The following is a 21,343-nucleotide window of genomic DNA, read 5'->3' as shown; positions in this document are numbered from 1 at the left end:
AGCTTCTTAATGGACTCCTTGCTTCAGGCTTGTCCCTCCCCAGTGACTGTGCCATCCTTCAGCCAGATGGAGCAGTATCGCGTAGGAATCTGTTCAAACCTCTTAGGATGCGTTCGTGGTCCCCCACGCCCTCCCAGCTTCTTGAGGTGGTCCGCGAGACCCAGGCGCTGACCACTCTTTCTCTTGCATCCCAACCTGGTAAGGACTGCAACCTCGCTGGGTACGGCTGGGCCTGCAGGAGGGGAGATGGTGGGGGCCTGTGTGTGAGCTTTCACTCCACGAGAACACAAACAGCCTCTTCCTGTGGTGGAAGTGGGTCCCCCCGCACTGGACTGGAGAGCCCTTTAGGGCTGTCAGCCAGATGACGTTTAAAGCACAGGTCCTCGCTAGTGTGTGGGAGCAAGGGCATCCCAAGGGCCATGGGCCTTCTAACAGATAATATCATGGCCCACAGGGCCACATGAAGCCTGGCGGGGGGCGGGGCACTGTGGCAGGAGGCGCAGGCTCGTGCCCGGCTCCCGGCTTCCAAGAGGTACAGGTACGGGAAATCCTGGCTACAGTTTAGATTTTCTTGTTTTCCAAGCAGCCACCCTGTCGCCTTCTCTCCCGCAGTCCAGCTGCTTTCTCGTGTAGCTGTGACTCCCTTCCACCCCACGCCACCACTCCACAGGGCTGTGGAAATGAGGGCCCTGGCAGAGCACGCAGCCTGGGGGTGCTCGAGGCAGGGGCTGGGAAGGCCTGTGGGATGGGGCGGGTGCCCGGTGAAGAGTAGTGCCCTCCTGTGTTCAGAGAGGAGAACAGAACAATTATGTTTTAACGGCCACTTTGCATTAAAGAAGATTGATTTGTCCTTCCGATGTGTTGTTTCCATAGAAGCAGGGCTTAACCTTTTAAGTGAAGATGATGAAGCTACCTAATTCATTTTAAAATTAAGCTTCAAGCATATCAGTGCTTAATGCTCAAGTGTTACTGTGGGACTCGCCACGGCCGTTGATCTGACTGCCAGGCAGAGTCTGTGACTTTCTGCCTTTGAAGACGCTCTTTCCGGTAGCAATCTAGTTTATTTATTTTTTTTTTTAAAATTTACTTCATAAGGAGATAAGACTTCCTGTGTAAGATCACCAGACAATTAATAAACACCTTTTAATTAGTGACTAGCACTGACTCCTCTTCATAAACACAGGAGGACTGGAACACAGGCACGAAACAGGCACATTCAATTAAAGTAATTTATTGTATTCTTCCAGAATGGACATAAAGAGCATCTCGGGGGGTGATATCACAACACAATGTCATACACCGTTTTCACAACTAGCCTTGCGTTGAATTTTTTTTTTTTAAAGAACATAGTAATTTTTAAAAATCTAAATATTTACATATTAATAAAACATATATACAGAAGATTGAGATATTTTTCATAGATATGGAACTTTTTTTTGCTAAGAAAGCCTATGAAAAGGATTTCTGAATAAAGTCCGAACAGTAGTCACGGTAAGTAAACACAAATACAATTCTAATTTACACACTATGACTTCACTCTCGCAGTTTTATGATATGTATTTCCCAGTGGGAGCTCCGCCGCACATACCTGTGAGCAGAACAGCCCCTACCCCCTCAGTGGTGAAAACCCCAAGCTGTCACCCAGCCTTGGAAGGAAGTGCTTCAAAGTTTCCTGGTGTGTGTTTAAGAGATGCCACAGTTGTAAGGTGAATGTTTCTACCTTTATTAGCAACATATTCATCTTATTTTAATAGAGTTGAAAGGTCACTAATTAATCTTTCCAATTCCCTTGAGAAATATTCCCTTGAGAAATATTTCTGAGAGGCAGCAAACAACTTTTAAAATCTATGTTGCAGAAAAACGAAAGCCCTGGTTCACAGTACTCCATCGGACATTGGATGAGCAGAGGGACTGGTTTCAGGGAAGGGAGTACGAGCTGGCCTCGAACGCGAAAGGCTAACTAAGGATGTGGTGGCAATAATCGCTCTGAATCTCCCTGGTAGCTTCGAAAAGACGACAAATCAAAACGCACGCATGTATGAGCTGTAGCTGTCTAGCAATTGGATGGATTCCACAAGCCACACCTAGAACAAGCTTTGTCACCTAACAGGGATGCCTCCTGTCACCTCTGGTTGACAAGCTGGTCCTCAGTGGAAAACTGATTATCCGGAGCTCCTGTCCTAGCTCAGGCTTAGCTGTTCAGTGTGATGTGGCACAAGTCCCTCGGACAGGGGAGTGAGGCCTCTAGGTGCTAGGCCTGGCTGGGACACTGGCGGGTTACCTGGCACTGGGCAACCATGAACCTCACTCTTCAGCTGCCTCACCTGCAGAATGAGGGGGTGGGACTAAGGGATGTCGACAATAACTCTGAGCTCTAACGCTCTGTGACTCAATATAAGTGCGTGCTAGGGAAATGCGATAAACAGTACACAGCAATTTTCCCCTTGGGGCCTGGTGTTTCTAGTTCAATTTCTTTTAAGCTAAATTTTAGCCTTTGGGTCAAGTGCCAAAGATTCGAGGTAATTTCTGCCTAATGCGATAAATGAGGTATAAATTCATTGTTTCTAAATAAAATAGTATTTTAAATTTATCATCTTATTAGAAAAAGGAATCCAGACGTAAATATTTCTGTAAAACAAATACTCGCATGGCATGACATCTCTTTAAAATATATCCAGATGTTCATTTGTTGGTTTTATATTAAGTGGAGTGTAAGTGTACTAGGAACCAAATAAAATACAAAAAAATGAAATACATTTGTGGTTGGTTGCCACACGATGCCAAAAACACGGAACCACTCAGTGAAAACCATCTGTTAAAAATAGTTGTTAGGTAATCATGCAGATAACTGGTTACTCTGAGTTGCTCACCTTTTAATGAGTCATTTTGTCACTCTGTCAACACCACCTACGTGAAGGGTTTTTCTTTCCTAAGAATTCATACATCGTTTGTACCTATTCAGGTACAAATGGTGATTTTGGGGGGAATTGATGTCACAAACGATTTCATCAAATAGATCAGAACTATCCTGTCTCCCAAAGCATCTTCTTAATCTTTTAAGCTGATGAAGATCTGATTAATTTTGGCCTTCAGAACTGTTCCCTCACTCCTGGAAAGAGCCATTCTCCTTTATGTTGCATCTAAGTGATTAAAGTTAAAATAAATATGCTCCAAAACTCCGTATATTCACATTGAGGTTATAAAACAAAACAAAACAAAACAAAACAAAACAAAAAAAACAGAGAAGAGAGAGCTGCTTCTTTTTAATGGAGAATGGACTCACTGGATCAGACGTTGGACTTAAAAGGTGATAAATCAACTCTAAAAATGATTTAAAAAAATCTTACACCAAATTGGAGGCTTGATCATCACAGATTACAAAGGTAGTATATGAAAACTGTTCAAACAGGACGGGCAAACTTCACAGAACACCCATACTTTGCAGTAACCTGGAATGCTAACGCGAGTCTTTGAGGAAATTCAGACAGAAGAGGTGCGTGTGCAAATGAACATTGTCACTAAGTGAAAGTCTAGGCAGTGAAATCTGGCTCTGTGTCTTCCATGTTTTCTCTCCTGGTGTCAAATATATTACCTACAACAGAGACAAGAAAATGAAGGGGACTCCTTCGCTAAAGGGGAGCTGCACACTTTGCTATGACATAGCTAGAGGTAGATGCTTTGCACTGGTGAAGAACACCGTTGGTCAGATCACCAATTGTCAGCCAGGGCTTGAGTTGTGCTCCATGAGCAATTTCAGCCATTAGAAATTTGTAATGATTTTTACAGGAAAACCCGAGAATGTGTGCTACCGTTAGAGTATGTCCATATTTTATCCAGTAATAGAAAATGGCTAAGTATAATGTGATTTACCATGCAGCTATTAAAATAATGTGTACGAAAAATTGTAATAAACTGGAAAATGCTTGTTAGGTTAAAAAAAAAAAAACTCGGGAAATAAAATTTTATATATTTGCTCTCCATTGTGTAAATCAAATAAATATAGAGAAAAGTCTGGGGGAAAAAACACCCAACAATGGTTGTCTCTGGGTGGTAAAATTAATTCACATTTTCTTCCTTACACTTTATTAAATTTTTAAAAGTATATCAAAGAATGCCAATTTATGACAAGAAATGCTAAGCCCAGATGAGCTCTGCAGTACTTCATTTCAAATTCAAAAGCCTCCTTATTAAATTTTAGAAAGCATGGTTACGATTTTACTTTCTCTATACTTCCTGCCTCCCCGCCCCCGCAAATCGTTCCCAAATCCTGGGTGGGTCTCCATCGCTATCGGTGTGCTCTCTGCACCGCAGCGCCCGCCCGCAGCCTCTGCCCGTCGCCCTGGCCGGGTGCTCTCGGAGGGCGGGCGCTTGTTCACCAGAACCTAAGACAGTGCTGATTCCTGGGAGCCTCGCTCAACCGCGCTCACTGACGGGGTCGAGGGAGACGGAGTTAAGAAAATGTGCGAATCTATTTTTGTTAAAACTAAACACGTAGAAGTTCGCTTAGATGTAAAGGATTGAAACCAATGTCGTTTGACGGACAGACCCTAACTCTGACCTGCTCGATTCTGGGTCATAGAAACAGAAAGGGTTCACACCTCTCCCCTACTCTTGCACACGAATTTGGAAGGAAAAAAGACCTTAAAAAGCTAATAAAGGCATTGTAAAATCTTTAAAAAGGACCAACGGTTGCCAGCTTAAACGCAGTAAGGATGGTCTGGCTAGTGCGTCTCCAATCCCAGGATGAAACTCTTTCTGCAAGACAGGTGGGGTCCCCCTCAAATTGTCTCCTTGGGACGCAGGCGAGGAGGGAGGGATTAGTGGTGGCCTTGTGTTCAGAGAGGCCACCAGACTGGGGTTTAACTTCAGCGGCAATCAAGAGCCAGGCTAGTCTAATCGACATCATTTCATTTTATTACTGCAAAATTTGGGTGCCAATCTGTGGTTTCTTTCCCCCTTTTCTAAATGATAAACCGCATTATTTATCATGCTGTTTAGTAATTTCTATCAGATATCAGCGGTCTAGTGAGAAGACCTGCAGGGGTGTCCCTGTGCTGTGCTCGTTAGGACCTCGGCCTGGGGCTGCACTGAGAGAGAATCCCAGGAGCTATCACTTCCGTGGACTTCGGGGGAACTTGCGATGACGGACGGACATGCTAACGGAGACTGCGAGACATCGAAACGGAACCCTAAGGGGATTAGCACAGCCATCGACTCAGGATCTTTAAGAAACATGCAGAGAAAAGCTGGCTTTGGCTTTGGCTTAGGTATGAGAGAGCTACGCGCTGTACTGGCCGAGGGTCGAGAGGCCTGGGCTCTGGCCAGGCCATCAACCAGCTGTGAGACCTTGAGAAAGTCATTTAGTGTTTCTGGGCCTCAGGCTTTTTTACCTGTAAAATAAAAGGACTGGATAAAAAGAAGGAATGGGACTAGATGATCTCTAACGTTCCTTCTTTCCTAGATTCCTCAAAATTCTTTTCAGTTCCAGGAGGTTGTTCTACTCCATCCTGCACCAGGCCCGCCTCCTGCCCGCCCCCTGTATGCAATTTTCTCTTCTGAAGCCTCTCTTTGCCTCCATCTTCAGATGGGAAAATGCAAAGGGGGACTGTTTTCAAGTAATAATAACTTTAAAAAGCCCACCGTGTCGGATGACAGTGAGGACGGGTGGTGCAAATGCCCGGGGCCCCGGGCTGGGGGAGGAACTGTGGGTAGCACAGGCAGAGCAGCACGGGGGGCCCCTCCCCGAAGGGCACCAGTTCGTTTCCGTTTGTCGTGTTTCACGCTGCTACTTGGAGTGGGCTGGGGTGATAAGAACACGGCTAACATGAGTTGTCTGCTATTTGGAGAGGGACAGGATGAGAAGGAACAATAGAGATCATGCATTTCAATTCTCTTGATTCATAAATGTGGGAACACAGCCAAACAAGTAGTGAAATCCCTTTTACATAATGACTGTATACGGTAAGAACTTGATATAAGCAGGCCCTTTTTGTACTGTGCGACTCATTTCATTTATTTATCCATCGATCTGTTGCTTAGTTACTCAGTGACAGAAAATGCTGTATCATTTACACAGGTGAGCTTTCTCATTGCTCTGAAGTTCAGTAACATATATCCGTCCCACACCTGTGAATTCTGCTTTGGTTGCCATCTCAGAGTACGTGCTACTGATGAATACAAGACCTAGTAGAGTGCCCACACAGAGAGCTACTCCATTCATATTTGCTGAATTGCATTTAAAACTTACCAGCCTAAATCTAGAGAAAACACTGAGTTGAGCTTTTTCACTTAGAGAGTTTTGAGGGCATTGGGGTTTTGTGGGCAGGGAATCTTCAGGGATTCTCTTGAGATCAGTCAGTAAAGAGTCCTGGGGCCAACGGAGGGAATAAATTGTTCGCCACATGCTCACTGAGCAGACACCTGTCCCTCAGGTTCTCAGGTATGAACCGATGCAGAGGCACGAGGCCAGGGCCAGAAGCATCACTTGAGAGTCAAATAACGTGAAGTCAGAATTATGTCTATGGCTTAACATTGTAGCAGACGCTTCAGTGAAATGTTGCATTTGGCCAGTCTGGTTATGACATTAGCATTGTGGCACCCATGCTAGATAGATTGGCTTAGTCACTCAGTTAAAACAGTACTCGCGAGGTGCCCATTCTATGAAGAGCAATGACTGACTGCCTCTCAAGGCCCTTTGGGGGAAGTGGAGGAGGACAGAATGGACATGAATTTCATCATAAAATTGGTGATGCCTGTTCTAAAAAGAAATGTCATTTCCTGTTAAAATACTTTTTAACGTCCAAAGGTTTTGGGAGGCAACATGTTGTGACACTAAGTTCTTAGGACTCGCTGTTCTGAGGTTTTGAAGAATATAAAACAGAGTGTGAGAAAAATGTAACTTTTCACATTCAATGTGAAAAATATCTGCACGTAGAGCATTGAGAACCTTTGATTACTAGGGTCTGGGTCTGTTACAGACGCATTTTGCTTGAGCATCTGCATCTCTAATGTTAAAAACATTTTCAATGCAAATATTTTTATGTGCTGTATTTTCCAGCGGGTGATGAAAATGCAAATGTGTTTACCTGTTGGTGGTAGAGAAATGCCGTCCAGTCTTTCATCACCGTCAGCTACCTCTGCTGGTTACAAACATAAAACACAAATCTCATTAGTTTCAGGGAGCACATCCACTCTACCGAATACAGTCGTACAATTTAAAAACTCCAGTATACATAATAGTTTTCATCTTTCTTTTCCCTTTTCAGCTCTAGTCGGTTCATATTACAAATTTTAGTACCATTTTTTAAATAAAATATTTTTAAAGATGATGACAAAATCAATCCTGTATTAAAAATTATTTCTACCTTAAAACTTTATTCTATCAATCACTGATTATTACAGTTCATTTTCACTTATTTATATAGGCTTAAATATCTGGCCAGAATTTGGGGTGAATTGTTTAAATATGATCATGGAGGTCAGTGAATTCCTATGGTAGAATTTTGCTGGTCATCCCCAGAACCATTTCTGTGGGGCAGGCTTAGGAAATCTCAAGAATGAATCTTTCTTTGGAGATGACTAGAAATCCAGATTCTAGAGCTGTTAATGTAAGTTGGCATCAATTCAGTCATAGAGAAAATCAGAAGGAATAAGCATTTCTTCAAAAGATTTGTTATGTCTATCTTTAAAGTGCAAACCTTTGCTCATCTCTGGTATGTTTCAATTTCCTTAAGAGCTATCCAAAGGTAGAGCCTTCTGTCACAGGAAACCATGCACTCAATATGTAAAAGAAGGTACTATATGTCTCCTGAGAACTGAGGGGCTTGTCAGTCTCCCCAGCATGCTGTGGACAGGTCAGAACATTTCATTGTGGCCATGCAGATCATTTTGGTGGTGCTCCTATGTCCTGGGGCTAGTGGCCCCGTGGGAAGGTTCCTGCCTGCGTGCGGGCGAGGCCAGTCGAGTGAGGGCTGCCATTTGCGCCACGCTGAAACGCTCCATTGGTGGGATGTGAGGGAATGCTACGTCCTTGTTTCTATTGCTGTTGCTTTAAACACAATCAGGGTCCAAAAGTTTCCACTCTGGTTTGCCCTCTCACATCTCGTCCTCGGACTGCTACACACTGACATCAGAGAAAGACCCACTGTCTGCCGACCTGCTCGGCCCACCACCGAGAGAAAACACTGAGGACGGGCAGAAGAGTCAAGACCGATTCTGGTTAGAGAAGAGTAGAAACCACTAAAAGTGATGTTGTAGATGAATATTTAATAACAAAACATTCAAGTCAATAAGATAAATGGCGAGAATAAAATTTTGGAAATAGGTTCATAGACGAAATAAAGGACATACTAAAATGCTAACACTGTTTTTTCCTGGATGAAAGGCTTATAGGTATTTAAAACTTTGTCCTTTAGGTTTTAAAAATTATTCTGTATATTTAAAAAACAACGAACCTGTTATTTTTATATTTAGAAGACATAATTTTCTTCCAATTGGCTTGAGTGAATTTGAATAGGTAAGATGAACTACGCAGTAGTTCTTTCATTGTCTAGGATTTAAAAAATTCTTCAATAATGATAATAGCAATGCTAGCCATCACCATTTGTGAATGCTTATCGTTTATTGAGTACTTCACATGCATTGTGGCATCTAATCCTTAGAAAACCCCCGCAAGGTAGGTCTGTTGTTATGCTCATTTTAATAAATGAGAAACTGAGAAATAGGTTTAAAAATTTACCTAAAGTAGTATATAGCTCCTAAATGACACTGCCAAAGATTTGAATCAGGCAAATGCCTGGCCTCTTAATCTCTTTGCTATTAATAGTCCAAACACATATCACATGTATCACTATGAGCTAATTTTTAAATATTCAAGTTTTAGTTCATTTTATACTTCATAACTGCCTTCACTATACATATACAATTGCTTTTATTTAGTTATAACAAAAATTGGTTTTAGGTGTAAGTTGATCTTCCCTTTGTAATTCAGTTATCCTCACTTTAAAAACAGGCCAGTGCAATTACTTGTTTTAGAAAGAATAGTATATATACAACCAAAAATATACATATAAATTAGCATATGCTAGCTGTATGAACAGGGCCCAGCCCAGCATCATAGATGAAGAACATGACTGTGCTACTCAAATTCAATCATAACATCTCTCTGTAACAACAAGCTCACAATCTTTCTTCCCCAGTGACAGTCAAGTTGTGAAATTTGGAAAAGATTGAGCAAGTCCAATAAAAATTTAATAGCAGTGACAGCTTTACTCTTAGATCCAACGCATACACAAAATTGCAATTTCAGCTCTGAGGAAATAATCTAATGGAAATGACAAAAATCCACACCAGGAAGGGAATCTTTCCAGTTACAGAAAAAAATTATTACAAGTGATGAGAGCCCCAAATGAATTTCTAGTTACATTCATATAACAACCTTTCAGATCTGCACGGGGCACTTCCTTTTTCTAGAGGCTTCCTTAACCAGTGACTTGTCCAGGTGGAGTCTGTACCTAATTCCAGGAATTGAGCCAAATATGATAAACGAGGTTGAAATTGTGGAATATCTCTGAGATACTGTTCATGTTATCATTTTGAACAAAGATAATCAAGACAAAAAGCAGGAGAGCAAGCAAGATTACTGAGACTTCTCTCAGTTCCTATCAGCATAACAATGGGAATATGGGCAGCTCCAGCTACCGTTTGCTGGGATCCCACTTTTGTGCCCCTTGAGGAGAATGAAGTGTAACAGGATGTGACAAAATCGGGAGACAAACTATTTGGCAGATCACTGCTGATGTGCTGTCATTCTGGTCTGCTTTGATCTGTATGTCACGGTCGGTTTTGTCTCGTAGGCACCTTCCCCTTCTCAGATGCTAGCAGAACCTGCTAGCGAGGCAGAAAAGTGCCAAGGTGCCGATCCCAAACATCTAGGCAGGTAATCTAAGCCCAGTGGTGAAAATGTCCAAAATCAAGTATGATGACAACTACAGCACCGGGCAGATGGCGTTCTGAGCGCACGTGAGGCTCCCCCCCGCACCCGCCGCCGCCGAAGGGGTCAGGTCCCATCCATAGAAACAGGCGCGCGCGTGTGGGAGTGCGCATGCGTCGTGTGAATTACTAATACAGATGCTGAGCCGGTTAAGAAATGCGTCCACTGGCCAGTCTGTGCGTGGGAGGAGAAAGAGGAAAGCAGAGGAAAGCCCCCACTGTGTGCACGTGTGTTTGTTGTGAGGAAGAAGGGACGGGAATGGAGACCAGAACTCATAATAACTGGTCTCAGCATCTGAAATAGGAGAAAAAAATAAAAAATAAAAAAAGGCGCGTTGATGTATAAAATGTATAGTATGGGGAAACAAATTTTAAACCAAACTTCCTATTTCAGTCACGTGGCCTAGTGCCAGGAAGGCTCTTTCTGTGTCTGTGAGAAGAGGCCTCTCCAGCACACTCAGCAGACACTCGACCGTCTTCTCCCCACTTTCTGTCTTCTACCGTTAAGGGACACCCCTCAGACTTCGCCTTCCCAGGTCGCTCGTGGTCATCTCCTGAGCCAGAGGCGCAAGCTCTGCGCACAAAGCCCTCTCCTTCCTCCTTCCGGGTCGTCTGGATTTGCCGTTCTTTCCCCTCAGGCTCGCAGGGAGCTCCAGCGTTTCTCACACTTTCCATGTACCCACCACCCCCTGGTGAAGCAGGAGGGGACCCCGCATGCTTCTGTGCACTCTGAGTGGGGGCATTTGCCAGCCCGCTTCAGGCTAGCAGCTGGTGGCACGGTCAGGACTGGCGAGTAGAGAACCAAAGGGTGTCGGGGTGGCTGGATCTTGGGCTACTTTGGCCCTTGGCCTTTCCTTTGGGCTGAATATTAAATTTAGGTCTCTTCACTATGATAAATTTTAGATCTTTCTCTCAAACCTGAATATTATATTAGCATCTTTTTTTGGGGGGGGGAGGCGGGGAGCAGTCAACAGTTTCTCCCTGCAAATCAATAGGCAAATGGAAGTTCTCACGTAACCAAACGGTCAGATTGCCAAGGGAGAATTGAGGCAACATGAGACCAACTTAATACTAGCACAGAGGCCCCTCAGGCTTCACGCTGGAGTCTGGGTATAAAGCTGAGGAGCCGCAGCTCGCAATATGATATCAGTGCTCAGTAAGGGGTTAATTGCTGTGTGAACCGACTGGGCAATGGTCAAAGGATAACACCTGTCACTCAACTGTAAAAAAATGTGTTTTCACCCCAACCCTGTCCTGCAGCCTGAAATCTAAAGGGGCTAAAGTAATAAAAGGCACCTTTGCGAGGTGACTCAAGGCTGAGGCAGGAGACCTTTGGTGTAAGAAGGAGCTAAGAGACCCACTGGCTAGAGCGACTCTTCCCAGGAGTTACTCAGTTAACCTGCCCTGCATGACATCAGGCGCCATGACACAAGCCTCTGAGCCTTTGGAAGAGGGAGGGAGAAGAGAGGAAACTGGGAAGGGGACGAAGGAGATGGGGCAGGGGCAGAGAAGGAAGTAAAAAAAGGGCTTGAGGAGGAGGAAGGAATGGCGCCCTGGGGCCACCCTGCAGCCAGAGGTAGATGCGGGAGCCCTAAGAACCTTGTCCCCGAGGGCAGAGCTCAGGGACATTGCTGCCCTGTGGGTTCTGGGATAAGTATTTGAAGCTCAGGGAAGGAACTGATGGACTATTTTCCAAGGTCTCACATAGCCTAGGTGAGCTAAGCAATAAGACATCTTCGTTGTGGACCACTGTCCCTTCTTTACCACTGATCGATTCTTTGGTTCATTCGTTGGCTCCATGCTATGCCTCACACTGTTCACACACTTGGGATGAAAACGTGGCTCAGATGCTGTCTCTGTGTCTGCAGATCTCATGGTCAGTGGAGCAAACAGGTGGGTGACTAGACTATTCTGCTGGCAGAGTAAAGTGCTGGGGCTGCCTGTGAGGGCCCCAGGAGGAGGTAACCTTGAGGCTGTGACAGGAGGTGGCGTCGATTTCCAGGCAGAGGGAAAGCACACGTGCGAGACCCTAGCACAGTTCAGAACAGGGAGAGGCTGGTGCGGCCCGGGGAGGCACGAGCCTACGGCAGCAGATGAGGCCGGTGCGGGGTGGGGCTGACACTGAAGGCACCTGCCTGCCGCGCTGGGAGCAGGGGTGTACAGGGATTTTACTTCGGGGTGACAGGAAGCTAGAAGAAGTGTTTGATGGGGGTGGGCATGGCCAGATTTCATTAGCTGAGGCCCAGAAAATGAAGTCTAGGGTCTCGGCCGTGGCCATGTCTGAGGCTGCCATCGATGATGAGACAGTTCAAGCAGGAGAGAGGATTTAGAACAGCACCGAGGATGGACACTCAGGAACGCCGGGTTTAGGGGACAGGTGGAGGAGAGAGAGGCAGTGGAGACTGAAGGCAGCGCCAGAGGATCTGGAGGGGGGATAGAGAACGAAGTCACAGAACCTAAGGGAGGAGAGAGTTTCAAGAGGATGAGATTTGACAGAGTAAAATGCAATGTGGAGGCCAAGTTGAAGCATCAATATAAACAGGAAGCGAAATCTGATTTTTGAACATGAACACAGCAGGAGCTCATGTAGAGACATGAGGTCAGAGGGCAAAGTGCACTGGATTCTAAAGTGAAATGGGATAGGGGAGCCCACACGGGCATAACCCTTTTGGAAGAAATCTGACCGACGGCATGAGGAGGTTTTAAGAAATGGCCGGGTTAACGTTGTTTTGCTATTGGTTGGCAAAGGGAAGGAGGACAACGCTTTTTGCACATATTACGTGTCAGCTCTGTATGGGTGGCGATACTTACATGGTCTAATTTTAACTCTGAAAACACCCCTGAGGTAGCTGTTAGCTACATAAATGGAGAATCAGAGGCTCAGAGAGGTCGGTCGAGTAACGTGTCTGAGGCCCCGGGAATTTGTAAGTGGCAGATTACAGCCAGGAATTCAGACCTGTCCTTTTCTCTATCCGTGTGCTGAGTTTATCTGCGATGATTTGTAGATGAAAGAGAAGAAGGTGGTGAAAGCTGACAGACCTAGGAGGAGGATGGCCAGATATTCATTATCCTAGCCCGAAAACCTCTGAGAGGGAAAGGGGCATTATTAATAATTCCCGCGGGATAGCAGGGGTAAAGCAGACTGCGAGGCACAGCAGGCAGGTCGGGCCTCTGACCTAGGATACAAGGGGTCCACAGAGCTGTGACCTCTTCAGCAACCTCCACCACTGCCAAGCACTCCTGCGTAGGATACGCTAGCTTCATTTATAAAGACCTAGCTATACGACATGCGCCCAGAGCCTCGCAGTAACTGAGGCAGACTATTTTTATGTCCACTTCATGAGAGGGGCACTGAGGATTAGAAAGACTGGGTGACGTGCCCAAGGCCCAGAGCTGGTGAAGAGCAGATGTGAGACTTGAAAACCAGATTTTCTCATTCCACTATGACTTGTTACCTGAGGCGATAGTACATTTTTTTCTCAATTAAAAACATTAGTAGTCTGTTGCTCTTTGTAAAACAGCATCGATTAAGTATAAAAGAAAGCAAACCATTAAAAAAAATGAAGGAATGATTTTTTTTAAAATAAAAAATTACCTACAGCTGAATATTTTATTTTTTGAATGTGACCTGGGGACCTAGAGTAAATTACTTACATAACTATCACAGGTCATTCAGGGGATGCTCAAGTAGAGTTTAAGCCTCCATAGATGACCCCGCAGCTGAATATTTTAGAGTCTGGATGGCTACTTTTAGGGAAAAGGGCTTGTAAGTCATTGTCGCGTTAAGGGCATTGCCAGGCTGTGCCAGGAGCTCTCCCCGAGGCCGTCAGCTGTGCTCCCCCACAGGCTTGGTCACAATGACCACTGCTCACCGTGAGTTCACGTACAGGGATCTGTTAGCAACACGGCCTCACGCATTTGGACCGCTGTTCTGATGGACCCCGTGACATCCGAGTCTGTAGTATTTCAGCAAATAAGGTATGTCTCCCAGACCCTCACACTCCAGCCACAGAAGCACAGAAGGCTCTTAGCCAGCCGGGCATCCTGAGGTTCGATCAGGATTTAAAAATGTATATAGAGGTTTGTAGCCTCCTAGAGATGATTATTCTTATATAATGGCAGAAAGCTGTCCTCAAAGAGAGACCACTGGTAAACTAAGCCACTGTCATTTTGGGGAGGTGGGACTTTAAATGATTGAATAGTCATAATTCGACAAGCATTCACTTTTCCTGGAAGATAATCCCCAAATCACCAAATCCAAATTAATAAAGTTTAAAACACACACACACACACACACACACACACACACACACACACACACACACACACACACAAATAAATATTTGACTTAAAATCCCTTTGTATTTCATGTGGTGTTTCTGGTAGGATAATTACTGTTATTGTTTCACCTTAAGCGCTATAAAGTCACACAGATCCAAACAAAAATCAATAGGCAATAGACACAAATTGCAAAAGAGAAACCCAGTTTCGGACCTAAGACACGTAAACCCGCAGATGAGATTAGCAATCTTTTTTCCTTTGTACCATTAAAAGTAAATGGCCTGACGTATCTTTTACTATTTAATCTTCAGGGGAATTTCAAAATTCATTGGACTAAGACTTTAAAATACCAAACCACAGCACATTTTACAGTGCATCTCCTTCAAAAGATGAGACAACGGAGCACCTAGAGCACTGGACTTTGCAATGCCTGAGAATTCGATAAATGTCTTCAATTGTTTTCTTGCGGCTTGTTCATACCTGAGCCTCTTTTTAACCTTCTTCTGGCCAGTTTAATTTGATCTTGCAGAATCTGTACCCAGTCTCTTGGGCCAGGAAGTTTATCCACATGGTTAGCAGTACAGTACTTTTCTGTGAAGACTGAAAGAAAATGTGAAATATTAAGTGCTTTAACAAATAAAATAGGTTATGCAGACACAGGACTATATCACAAGAAGAAAAGTATAATGCTCAAAGATATCAAATCTGCAGCACATAGCTTCGATATTCATATTACATTCCTTTGGTGAAGGTAGAGATTGGCAGGGCCCTGGCTACTGTGCTTCCAAATGAAACCAGCTATCGATAGTTAGTAGTTTTTACCGAAAGTGCCTCTTCTGCTTGCTCCATGTCCACGTGTATGAGACCGATGGGCAGAGAAGAGAATGCTTCCTACGGGTCCACTGGCCCCCTGACAAAATTCACCATATGTGTTAAAGTGTTTCATGTTTTTGTTGTTAATTCAAAATCTAATGTGAAAGTGTACAGAAAGATCATGTCCTCACGGTGATTCCTACTAACTCAGTCAGCATAAATAGAATGCGGTTGTGTCTTAGTGAAAATTACACTTCTACGTTGAGTCAACCTCTTGCATATTGTATTGGGTCCTGGACAAGAGCTACCTGTTAAGCACGAAAGAAACTATGGAGTCACATGACAGGACGCAAGGGAGGCTGGACAGTTACTACGGCAGCGCAGGGCGCGAACTGCACACACAGGTGCTGGCGTTCCTGCCCCACGCGCCACTCCGGAGCACTTTTAAACTCGGCCTCCTGTGACTTGCTCTCCGTAAGGTCAAGGCCAAGTATGCAGTCACGTCAGCACACAATGGTATTGGTAAATGTAATGTTTTAAGACTTCCTTTAAAAAGAAATGACAAAGGAAAATGTTGACAGGTTCAGCTGTATAAAACTGTAAAACTTCTACTGAATGAGAAGTAAACATTTCATGGGAAGGAGAAAAGCTGACTGCACTAACTGTGACCGAAAAGGTTCAATATCTACCACCATATACAGAGCTCATGCAAGTAAAAGAGCAATTTCAAAAGTCTCTACAGATAACAAAGTGTATTTAGCAAAAAAAAATTAGGAAAAATGTTCAACGAAGCCCCCAAATTGCAAAACACACTTTATACCTACTAAATTAGAAACACAAAGTTAACACGTTCATACTTAATATTGACAAAGTTGTGGGGACCTGGCACATCCAAACGTTGCTCTTGGCAGAAACTGGCAAAACCCTTTTGGGAGTTAAGATGGTCATAAGGACGGACTGGCGTGAAACGGTCATACCTTTGGACTGGGAATCTTACTCCTAGAATTTATCCTGAGGAACTAACATGAAGCGTAAACAGTGCAGGTGCACGGGAAGAGCATGTGGCGGCAGCGCGGAGTGGGACGCAACGCCGGAGGAACAGAGGGTCCTTTGGGGAAGCTACCGCGATCCTCTGGGTTGGGGCCGTGTTAGTGGGGATGGCGGGGTGACCAGAGGAGTATGTAGAAGACGCCTTTCTGGTGAATCACATGGCCTGGTACATATAGAAGGGAAGGTCCGTGAGGGGAAAGGTGGGATGCATTCGGCTTGGTTTGGGACAAGCGAGTTTGGGGTATCTGTGGAGCACCCACGTGGAGATGGCTAGCGGATATTTCCGCAGAAGCCTATACAGTTCAGGAAAGGGGTCCAGACCAAAGTTACGTTTGAGGGGCACAAATGTGGTGGTTAAAATGAGAGAGAAACCGTTGATCAGGGAGAACTTTCTGAGCAACCAGAGCGCTGGGCCCATCACAGAGCCAAAGAGAACCCCAGTGTTTAAAGGAAGGTTAAGGCCCAAGGGTCCCCGAGGGAGCCCGGGGTGGGCTACAGCCAGGGGACCTCAGAGGGGTCTAGTAAAGGACAGAGAGTGGTGCTAATGAAGAGGGGGGACCCGCAGTCTGTGCAGAAGAAGGGCCAGGAAGGGAGGTCATCAAAGGCGGTGACCACAGAGGACACTCCAAAACGATCAGATTCAGTGGGGGAAGGAAAAGAGGCTGGGAGGGGAGGCTGAGGGACGGGGGAGCTGAGTGGTTACCGGCCAGGGAGCAGCAGTGTTGTGAGAGCAGACGGGATCCCAGACGAGGAAGGAAGCCATCAAAGGAACCACCCGGAGGAGCAGGAGCGGGAGGTGACAGGCCAGGACAGAAATGGAGGGGTTGCTCCCGGAAAGGGGGAAAGTTCTTCCTCTCCGTCAGGAGAAAGGAGGACGGGGCAGGTTGAGACGTGCTTGTAGGTCGGAGTAGTCAGTCCTGAGCGCTCACCGCACTCAGTGGTGTGGGCAGCGGAGAGTGCGGGGAGCCTGAATGGCCTCTGGGGGAAACGGAGCAGGGAAAGCAGCAGACTGAGGATGCGAGGGTGCCAGACGGGGCTGAGGCAGTGGCGACAGTCTGCAGGGGCAGGCTCTCCACTCCACGGCACCTGGCAGCCCCTCCTCGGGAGTGCAGACACCGGACGGTGGGGTTGGTCTTGGGTTAGGATTTTGCTCAGTTTTGGCAGAAGGACAAGGACACAAAGCTCTTGAAGATGTTGGTGAAGCTGCCACCTGGGATGAGTTACAACTTTATTCACGCCCAGATCTGGGAAAGAAGTGAAGCCAGAACGAGGCTCACTGACTTGGAAAAATCTATAGAGACCAGAGAACAGAAATGTCAACAGGCTTGGCAAGGAGGTGCCACGGAGTGACAGCGATCGGGCGTGGAATGCTGGGGTGTAAACGGCGGCAGCAGAACGGTCCTGGATGAGAACGCTATGGTGTGGTTGGGGTGGGGCTGAAACGCGGTGGGGCGAATGGCACGGTGGGCAGTGGAGCTATCCAAGACGGCAGTGGACGTGGGAGCTGGAGGAAGACGTGCAGCTGTGCGGAGACCGTTAGTGGAAAGGACCCATCCCAGGCCCAGATGAGTAGAGGAGGCGTGATGGTTAGGACGCGGGATTAAAGACTGGGAAAAATACCAAGCAGGCTGCCTCGCCTGTGATACCAGGGCCAGGCAAGGGAGCAGGCTCCACCTGGGACACCTGCAGAGGAAACAGGACCCCTGGGGTGGGCGTGCTTTTGAATCTCTCACACCAGGTTATAGACATCTCAGGGTCTCCACTTATTTTGTCTCCCTCGAAGCACCAACGGCAGTGCCTTGAACTGAGGAAGGACTCAGACATTTGATGAATAGACAAACATTTTCCAGTTTTGTTTCTCACAGAAGCAAATAACATAGTTCACCAATGTAGACTAAATGGGGAGAAAGGCCTAAGTGAATTAGGAGGAAGTCTTAATGAATAGAATATAGTTAAGGAAACAAGATTTTATTACATTCGAATGCCCACAATAATGTTTACTCATCAGAGAGCTGCCAAAAGGTTCTCAAAGTCCCTGTTTTAATGAATAGAAAGAAACAAATATTCGTATTTAGCACCCCATTAGTTTATATGAAAATGTGTACAGACATGACTTAGCAGGTAAACGTCCCCCTCCTTGTAATATTATTTATACAAGCAATTTCCAGAAGCAACTCCTCTTTCCTGAGGTTGTGAAATGCGGATGTCCGAATTAGCATCCACGAGAAAGAAGTGGTTCCAAATTCACAAAGTAGGTTTGGGTTATGCCCACATCAAAATGACTCCCAGCCGTGTGTGTCAACAACCAGGTTTAGTAGAACCAAAGGGAAGGAAGGTTCTGGAATGTTTTTTCCCACTCCGTGAGGGGCTTCCAATCAGATCTTTCTAATCTAATCTTGTACTCACATATTCTGTCACTCACTAAAAAGGCAACAATTTCTGGTTATTTTTTGTCTCCTTTCAGTTAAAACACATTCCTTTTCAATAAAAAGAAGCCAGGGAGGGCTCTGACTCCTGGATCTGTATGTATCTTGAGACCATGGAAAACACAGCATCAGTCTTCTCGAAAAATACCTACACAAATATTTCCACTGGGCCTATTATTGACACTCTGTTTCGTGGATTACCTTCACACGTAAGAGAGACTTTTAACTAGACTCTATCTATTGAAGACGAAATCTTATTCTCTTACACGTGCAGATGAGGCCTTAGAACAAGGCCAAAAGATTGTCATTGCATTGATCTGAAAAGGATCAATATGCCGTGTGAATAGAGGTATCGAGTAAGCAGAATATATTTTTGCTCTCTGAATCTACAGCTAAAGGTCAAGCTGTTATCCTGGTAACAGTTCCATTAGGAGTAATGATGTGAAAAGAGGTATTGCATTAACGCATTGGGCTTCCTACTATGTTAACAGTGGGTCGTTAAGAATCATAGTAGAACAATTTGCATTCATCCTTAGGATGCAATAGGTCCTAAAAAGAAATTTCCGTCCTTTTCTATCTTAATACATTAAGGGGAAGTGAGGGCTGATTTTGAACAAGTCCAAGAAGTCTGAACAAGTTGATGAAGGCCAACAATTAAACTAAATAAAGGAGTTAAAGCATCTACACTGCTTAATCTAATTTGAGGTCCCAAGGCACAAAGAGTATGTTAAGTCACTGGGGAAATGACAACTGTTCAACTTGATCTGTACATGAATAATGACTCTTTTCAGAAGCTTGCATTCATCTGAACCGTGCCCTTTAATTGTATATCAATAATGAATAAGCTAGTGGTGGCTGAGCAGACCCTTCCCTAGGAACGTGGCATTTTATATGGTCAGAGGGTGGCGTGTCTGGATTTGACTTGCGGAGAACAGAGAGGATTGGTCGGGTTCCCGCAACAGCTCTCTGCTCACGTGGTAGTTCCTGGAGGACCCTTCGGGTGGATTTTTCTGGCTCATGATGCTGGGAAAAGCAGGACGTGGATTTTTAAAGGGAGTCACTGGATCGCACAGACACTTGGAGGAGTAGATAGCAGAGCTTTAATTCGAGGATTCATTTAAATCCTCGAATGAGGAGGAGACTCTGGCCAGCAGTGAGAGTCTAACTTCTGATCTGATGATGGTTTTAACTTCTGGTCAAAGATAAGTGGAAGTCAAGGTCGCCATCAAGTAGAGCGGAAAGCCGGGTCCTCGTTAGGTCTGCCAGGCTCCCGGAGGTCGAGAGGGGCCAGGGACGAGGGCGAGAAAGAGCGTCCGCAGTGGGGTCCTGGGGACGACTTGGGGTCGGGGTGTGCAAAGGAGAGGGCACCCTGGGGCCCCGCAGCGGGAGGAGGAGGCAGAGGCGGCCGGGTTCCTGCAAGCGGCTAGCACTCCACCTCCTCACGCCTGAGTGAAAGCCGGCGGCCCTTCCACGTTTTCCTCGTCTCTTTTACTCTTTACAGCTATTATCTGAAACTTTCCATGTGCCAAGCACTTTATATCTATCGCGTTGAATCTTTGCTGTAACCCGATGGAGCGAGTATAGTGATCCTACGTTACAGAGGACACATCGAAGTACGGGCAGGGTACATCGCTGGCCCAAAATGGCACAGCCGACAGGCGCTCTTTTCCACATAAGTGATTTAATTTTTAACTTAACATTATAGATGAGCACATGGATTTTGTAGAAGAAAAATGACTGAATTCTGAATATAAGCCAGTCGAGAGCTAAGGACCTTTTCCATGTGGAAGTGGTGAATGCTGGTGTGACTTCCAGCTACGTAAAACAGAAGCATGGCGGCAGCAGGGGAGAGAGGACCAGGCGGGGTCTGGGAGGTCACCCTTCTCCTCCGGTCAAGGGGCCAGTTGGCCTGTGGCAAGGAAGGGAGAGGGAGACTGGGCCTGGGTAAGATGGTGTATAGGTGTTTTCGGCTCTGAGATCGAGGAGTCTGGCTCGAATTTTATATGGTTCTCATAGAGTTTATGTTTTCTTTGATGTTATCGTGGTGCTTCATTCCCCAATTCCGTGGAGAGAGCTGAAACCTATAAACTGTAAGATTGACATCCATTCTAATAACTGATTAATGTAACAATACACGTGGCAGTTAAGGCACTATGAGAGACAGGAAGGGGCTAGAACAGGCTGACAATAGCACGGGGCCTTAGGATGCTCCACATGTTGATGCCATTGTTACCGGGCCGGGGACTGGCTCCCAGCTGTGCAGGTTCAGAAGTCTGATTTTATCAGACCACCAGGGGATTCAGGCCTGAGAAGAAAGCTCACGATAACTAAACCTACAAGAGATCGATAAATCAACTAGGATGACAATTATCGTGTAACAGGGGTGGTGATCTTTCTAGCTTCCGAAACATGTGATGTCATAACCCAGTACTCCCACTTTTTGGAATCGAGGTGCCGGAATGAAGAATTGAAAAGAAGGTTGCTCGATGAGCATGGCACTGAACCAGATGTTGCCGGATGGTGTGGGGCTGGCCAAGCATAAGGACGCCCACGGGACGCTGCCCAGCCCCGGACCCCGCTGCCGGCGTGGGCACTTGAGCTAAGGGAAGCCAAGCCACAGGCTGAGCGGGACCGTCTGGCGTCCTACCCAGGAGAGCAAGCAGTGGGAGGGCGAGTAGGCAAGGCCGCGATGTCACGACACGAGTCGCCCTCACGCACCTCGTCAAACCAGAATCGTGAAGCCAAGTGGAGAAACTGAGGCGAGGAAGCCGGCTGGTGAGGAG

General features: G+C 45.7%; 1 protein-coding gene across 1 annotated transcript in view; it reads right to left on the bottom strand.

Annotated features, from left to right (window-relative positions):
- Nucleotides 1–3,248: 3,248 nt before the first annotated feature.
- BEND7 (BEN domain containing 7) overlaps nt 3,249–21,343 on the bottom strand; it is a 54,655-nt gene continuing 36,560 nt past the window's right edge. The window contains exons 5-7 of the mRNA XM_023530330.1: nt 14,752–14,871; nt 7,086–7,136; nt 3,249–3,592 (exon numbers count right to left, since the gene is read on the bottom strand). Coding sequence (XP_023386098.1) covers nt 3,531–3,592; nt 7,086–7,136; nt 14,752–14,871 — 233 coding nt within the window. The 3' untranslated portion in view covers nt 3,249–3,530. The remainder of the gene's footprint in view (nt 3,593–7,085; nt 7,137–14,751; nt 14,872–21,343) is intronic.

This window comes from Pteropus vampyrus, unplaced genomic scaffold (assembly GCF_000151845.1).
Source record: "Pteropus vampyrus isolate Shadow unplaced genomic scaffold, Pvam_2.0 Scaffold49, whole genome shotgun sequence".
Lineage (NCBI taxonomy): Eukaryota > Metazoa > Chordata > Mammalia > Chiroptera > Pteropodidae > Pteropus > Pteropus vampyrus.
Note: the sequence above shows the minus strand (reverse complement) of the source record. Positions and strands in the feature narration are given on the sequence as shown.